Genomic DNA, 6,612 nt, shown 5'->3' with positions numbered 1-6,612 from the left:
TACAGTTCTAAGTGCACCACCGGGCCCTTAGCTTAATAGTGACTGCGCAGTCACCCATTGATTCTCTGCAACAGTGCGGGACATTGGGTGGGGTTCTTTGGACACTGGGTGGGATCACCTAGTGTTGGGGAATCGTCCTGCGAGACGTCACGGTTAGTGTCTCCTCCTGAGAGGGACACAGGTTATGTTATGAATGTGATGTGTCGTATTACATGTTAGTAAAGTCCTTAGTTATTATACCCCATTGTGTATGTGATCATTGTGTTTGTCCTGCGAGGATCCACTCCCCCTCTGGTGGGAGCCATCGTAGGTGGAGGCGCTGCACCTATTGTAAGTGGTTGTCCATAGTATTGTAATTGCCCCAGGTTCCCCGTGGCGGAAGCTCAGCCCTCCTGTGAACCAACAGGTAATGCACCACACACACACACCTGGTAACACGTATGTTCTCCGCACCCCCACTGTATATGCGATTGGGAGGGGTGGAATACCCGTTACATTGGAGAGACTTTTAGCCCTTAAAACTGGTTCGTAAGGGATCGATTTGAGCTAAAAAGTTCACAAATGCATTTTGGAAAGTTTTATACATTTGTAGCCAGGAAATAACACTCACTCTGTGCGTCCATAAAGGGAGCCACTATTCGTCACTGTGCCTCAGACTCTGGACATTAGCTTGTGAGCTCTATGGGGAAGGGATTCTGTGCTTGTCTTATACTACTATGTTATGGTACAATACTGTATTGTGCTATTGTATCACTGTATTATCAGTGTATTACTGTGCTCTGTTCAGGCTGAATAATAATATTAGATTTTTAGGTTTCTTGTCTAAAAATTAGTTAAAAGAAATCTGATTTTAAAGAGTGAGAATGCATGAGATGGCGTTCCCAGCGAGTGTGACGGACTCCCAGTAATTGTGACTGCTTTCCCAGTGAGTGTCACTATCTCCCAGTGAGTGAGACTGCTTTGCCAGTGAGCCTGACTCTCTTCCTAATGAGTGTGACTGCCATCTTAGTGAGTGTGACTGTCTTCCTGGTGAGTGAGACTGCCTTCCCAGTGAGTGAGACTGCCTTCCCAGTGAGTGAGACTGCCTTCCCAGTGAGTGAGACTGCCTTCCCAGTGAGTGATGTATTTTCACTCAATGGGCAACTGTCTCTTTCACTAAATCAGGCTGTCTCTTCCAGTCAGTGAACCAATCTCATTCAAAGAGTGACTCTGCCTTCCCAGTGAGTGTGACAGGTTCCCTAATGAAACTGCCTTCCAACCCCAAGCATTGATCTGATCCACACTGTGTTAGTCTGTCCCCAGCACCGAGGAGGTTAAAGAGCTCTTATCCTCAGCCCCCATCCTGTCCTCCTGTGGAGCGAGAACTCACAATGCCCTTATTCTACAGCCCAGCTCCTGTTATTATAACAGGAAACCTCAGCGCTGGGAGAGAGGGAGAGTACTGTCAGCTCTGAACAACACACGATTCACACACCAGCCCCACCTCCTGAGGTCTATTAAAAACTCAGAGCACTCACCCCCACAACACTTTACTTGTCAACTTCCCCCTCATCATTTTACAACGAGGTCTGCCTGCCATCTTTATTGAGCCCTGCAAATATTAACCTCATCTTTCTGGGTTATCAAACATGTGGGAAGATGGGGAAGAAATAGGCAGTTAATGCCCATAAGTAGAAATATAAGGGTTTCTTATACATACCCCGTCACTCTTCCAGGGCTGCAGATGCCAACGCCTTATTACTTTGCGTGTTCCATTATTAATATTGTTCAAATATGTTTATTTTTATTGAAATTTGTGAAGCTTTTCGGTGACAAATGGAATAAAAAATAAAAGATTACGACTGATATATAAATTAGGTTGTGCGTAATAAGGCCCTGAGAATGGCCTTTGGGTGCTGGTTTGGAGATGGTGCTACAGCCCTCTCCCTCCCCTACTCCCATCTGGGGGATGTTTATTAATAAGGGGCTCCTGCCCCCCAGCCAATCTCCTTCCACCGTTACCTTGCAGGTCATGACATATTCATGAGCTCCCCCCTACCTTCCCCCTTCCCCCTGTGTCAGGGAGCTGTGTCCTGCAGTCTCCTGTATTTGGGACTGGTAACAGAAGGGTAGCTGCTGTTCCTGCCTGGCAGCGGAGTTTGCAAGACGCCTGCGTGTGACTATTTCTCACCCTCCGCAGGTCCCTGGGTAGCCAGAAGCCCCTCGCCATGGCCAGCTCCTGGGGCTGCCTCCAGCTCTCTCTGATCCTGCATCTGGTCTGCCTGACCCTGACTCAGTTTGTAAGTCTTTTGTTTCTGCCTTTAACTAGCTGTTTTAATGGGTTGTGCTGCAGCCACCTCAAGGGGACAAAGGCAAGCTGAGTGTATACTAACCTGAAGCTTTCACGGTCACATACAGGTGGCTCTGCCGCTCTCCACTGATGTGATGCAGATCAGTGTTAGACTGGCTGTGGGAGCGTTCCTTGAGATAGGAATTAATTGTGCTTTGTACAGTCAGGTTTGATTATCCTGAACAGATTGCTTCACATTATAGAGATAGAAGTTTCTATTTAACATATAGATTAATAACTTTATTTTACATAGCGCTTTTCTCCAAATGGGACACAAAGCGCATCACAATTACAATACAGTGCGCAGTACGCAGGACGCAGGAAATAGGAATGTTACAGGCACAGTCCCTGCCCAGGTGAGCTTATAATCTGTTTTTGGTGTCTGAGGCACAGGGAGATAAAGTGAGTTTCCCAAGGTCACAAGGAATTGACACCGGGAATTCAACCAGTGTCCCCTGACTCAAACTCAGTGCCATTGTTTTCAGAGTCGGTGTCTTCACTCACTGAGTCTCTCCTCCATTGATTCCTTTGCTGCATATTTATGATCCCTCTGGCACCTAAGTGGTTAAGTGACCCTCAGTGTAAAAGTTGTTGGAATAACGCCTCCTCATCCCTTGTATGTAAGATATATCTGAAGTGCATTGTACGATTAGTTCTAGTGAGATTTGAGTATATTCCCAGAACATTCTCTGCTGACAACAATATCGATATAGCTACCAAGTTTCTGAAAGGCTGAATCAGTGCAGTATTACAGGAGCCAGTGATGGATCGGAGACAGAGCTGGGAGCTACTCTAAAGATTTACTACCACATCTCCTAAGCAGCCTTCTGCCACAAGACCTCTTCCAGCCCATTGACTTGAATACACTGTGAGGTGTCTTCCAGCGCCGGGAGGTGTCGTATGGCAGAATACTGCTTTGTAGATATAGCCCATAATATGTGAATCGTGATATGAAATGCAACATTATTTTCAAGGAGCGTATCTAGCAGTCCAGAGCTATTCCTGACCGGCTTGTGGCTGTCTCCACACTAGGTCACACTGTAGGACTTTTTGTATCTTTGCATTATCAGTATTACCTCCAGCATATCATGTACCTTTTCCCTCCTTGACTACTTGTTGGTCTGTCTACAGCTGATCCCCAGGGTTACCCTGCCCTCCTCTATTCATCCTGCAGCCACAGTATCTTTAACTCCGTCAGTACTGTGGGGCCTACAAGAAGAAGGGGCTTAAGAGAGGACCAAGTTGAAATGTATTGTTCATTTGCCTGATGATGATTTGGCTGGGTCAGCCAGACCCCATAGAAAATCCATTCACTGTTTAGGGCGGGAGCCTTTGGTACTGGACAAAGTCTCCTGTAGGTTTTTGGTATTGATTAGGAATGAAAGTACGTTATTACTGTAGGAGTAGAACATGTCATGGAATTACATAGTACTGTTACTTTTCTATTTACACATCTGTCCTTCCACTTCCAAGGAGAAGGGATTTGTTTAAGAATTCCATGTTAACAAGATAACCTGCCTTTGTGTACTAAGGCAGGGGTGCTCAACCTCCTCCAACAGGTCAGGGTTTCAGGATATCCCAGCTTCAGCACAGATGGCTCAATCAGAGGCTCAGTCAAAGGCTGAACCTCTGATTGAGCCACCTGTGCTGAGGCAGGGATATCCTGAAAACCTGACCTGTTGAGGGGGGGCTTGAGGACTGAAGTTGAGCATCCCCGATTTAAGGAATAATTGCAGCATAATACAGCGATTCACCTTATTTAAATGATCTTGATGCTCAGTTCATGACTTTTCTATTGGCATTTCCATCAAAGTTTGGTATTGCTGCTAGACCAGCCTGCAGTGTATTGTTCCGCAGCATCTAATTGAAGATAATTGTTTGATAATTCTGTCTGGGGTAAATGAATAATAATACAGTGATAACCCTTTCATGAATGAGATTCTCAATGATAATCTTACTGGAAATCATAATAATGGGATGAGATAAATCCCTATTACTGTTATCAGGCGTGTGTATATTTAGGGCAGATCCGTTAGTGCAGGTTCTCAACTCCAGTCCTCAAAGGCCACCAACAGGTCAGGTTTTCAGGATATCCCTGCTTCAGCACAGGTAGATTAATCAGTGGCTCAGGGATATTCTGAAAACCAGACCTGTTGGTGGCCCTTGAGAACTGGAGTTGGCCACCCCTGAGTTGGTGCATTCACGGTAAGGTTTGGATAAAGTAGCTAGATAAGACTAATTTATGCTTTGATTCCTTGTCCACAAGAGAGTGCTAGAGGCTAACACAGTTAGGGATGGCGTTCAATGCTTGGGATAGGCACAAAGTTATGAAAGAAACTAGTGGTTCTAATAGGGGCTGAGGTCTCACACCAGGGAGGAGAATGGACAGGCTGCTGTATGTGTGCCATTAATACATAGATACATAGTAGATGAGGTTGAAAAAAAGACAAATGTCCATCAAATTCAACCTATGCTAAATTTAGATGACAGAAACTTATCCTATGTTTGTACTTGCTGTATATTGATCCACAGGAAAGCAAACAAAAAACCCAAGTGAAATTTCATTAAATGATGTCTCATAAAGAGGAAAAATGAAATTCAATTGCCAATATTGGCAATCAGATTTCTCCCTGGATCAACATCTTTCCCATGTTTACTTATTTGGTATATCCCTGTATACCTTTCCTTTCTAAAAAGATGTCCAACCTTTTTTTGAACAGATCTATTGTATTTGCCATCACAGTCTCCATGGGTAATGAACTCCACATTTTAACTGTCCTTACGGTTCTTATTTGCCGTCATTGTCTACGTTTCAACGGGAGCTTTGTGAGCAGTGAGAGTTAGTAGGAGCTGCAGAGGTATTTGTCAGTCAGGAAGGAATTCACCGGTCCCGGAGACCTGAGACATTTGGCATTCATATGTGAAAACAAAGTTGCCCATTCAGCAGTGAGGATTAGGGTTCCTGGAGGCAGGACTCTGTTTTCTTACTCCTTGTTCCCCTCACTCTCACAGAGCCCCCTAATACAAATAAATACAGTACAGAGAAGCTGCAACTTGCTGAGTATCACTGCGGGAGCAGTGAGCTACACAGCAGCCTGCACAGATCAATCACAACAAGCACTCTGTAACATCTTCGTAACGATTGCTAGCTTTGCAGGCAAGGACTCCCGTCTCCTAATGTGTCATAGGTCAGTCTGGCTTTGTGCCGCTGACAGGTTTTTATTGTAAGACGCTGAGCTCTTTAGTGGATCTGTTTAACAGAGACACATTGTGTGCACTTTCCCAGATCCGCAAAACTGTTTGTTGATATGAAATGTTAAAAAATGATTATAAATGAATATTTATAGGGGACTGCGGGTGGTGATATTAGGGCCCTGTTGATATTCCTGGTTCTGGCTTCCTGTGGACTGATATTTGTATAGTGCAGGATTCCTCCTGTGTAAACTCATTCTACAACACATTGATATTTTAATATATTTTGTTATTCCTTTAATCAGTGCCGGATTAATACACTTATTCAAACTGAAATACATCCTTTTTATGTTTAGCTTCCAGAGGCCCTGTATACACCCGCAGTGCAATCTTATCTTTAATAATATATGTTCCGGTTTTACAGCAGACTGTAAAATAAATAAACAGGGTTACAGTTATGATAGACAGTATTGTTTGGTGACTTTTTAAATTTATTGCCTCTGTATAAAATAAGAACTTTTATTGATAAATTACAGTAGTTTCAGGTACATTGGGTGTATAACCCCTGCAATGCCAGGAGAAGATGTTATATTTTGTGACATGTTACATTTTAAAGTAATATAGTACCTCAGTGTACACTATGCTGTCACAAAGTATTATTACTCGCTGCCCTGAAGAACTTGCAATCTAATGCTTGGTACCAGAAACACAGAAAGATCATCTGATACAGTGTATACCGTTCTATTATCTAGCACAGAGTATAACATCCTAGTGTCTAGTGCAGAGTATCACGTGCCTGACACAGAGCATTGTGTTCTAGTGTCTGACGCAGAGCATCGCGTTCTATTGTCTGACACAGAGCATCGCGTTCTATTGTCTGACGCAGAGCATCGCGTTCTATTGTCTGACGCAGAGCATCGCGTTCTATTGTCTGACGCAGAGCATCGCGTTCTAGTGTCTGACGCAGAGCATCGCATTCTACTTGATGCAAGAGCATCGTGTTCTGTTATCTGACGCAGAGCACCACGTTGTAGTGCCTGATGCAGAGCATCACATGGTAGTGCCTGATGCAGAGCATCACGTTCTAGTGC

General features: G+C 44.2%; 1 protein-coding gene across 2 annotated transcripts in view; it reads left to right on the top strand.

The window, feature by feature from the left end:
- Positions 1–2,064: 2,064 nt before the first annotated feature.
- Positions 2,065–6,612, top strand: part of COL9A2 (collagen type IX alpha 2 chain) — a 52,043-nt gene continuing 47,495 nt past the window's right edge. For both annotated transcript variants that reach the window (XR_012802193.1, XM_075604614.1), the window contains exon 1: positions 2,065–2,279. Coding sequence is in view for 1 of the 2 variants with exons in the window: in XM_075604614.1 (XP_075460729.1) it covers positions 2,208–2,279 (72 nt within the window). In the remaining variant the exon portion in view is untranslated. The remainder of the gene's footprint in view (positions 2,280–6,612) is intronic.

This window comes from Ascaphus truei, chromosome 6 (genome assembly GCF_040206685.1).
Source record: "Ascaphus truei isolate aAscTru1 chromosome 6, aAscTru1.hap1, whole genome shotgun sequence".
Classification (NCBI taxonomy): Eukaryota; Metazoa; Chordata; class Amphibia; order Anura; family Ascaphidae; genus Ascaphus; species Ascaphus truei.
This window is presented reverse-complemented; position numbering and strand designations above follow the sequence as displayed.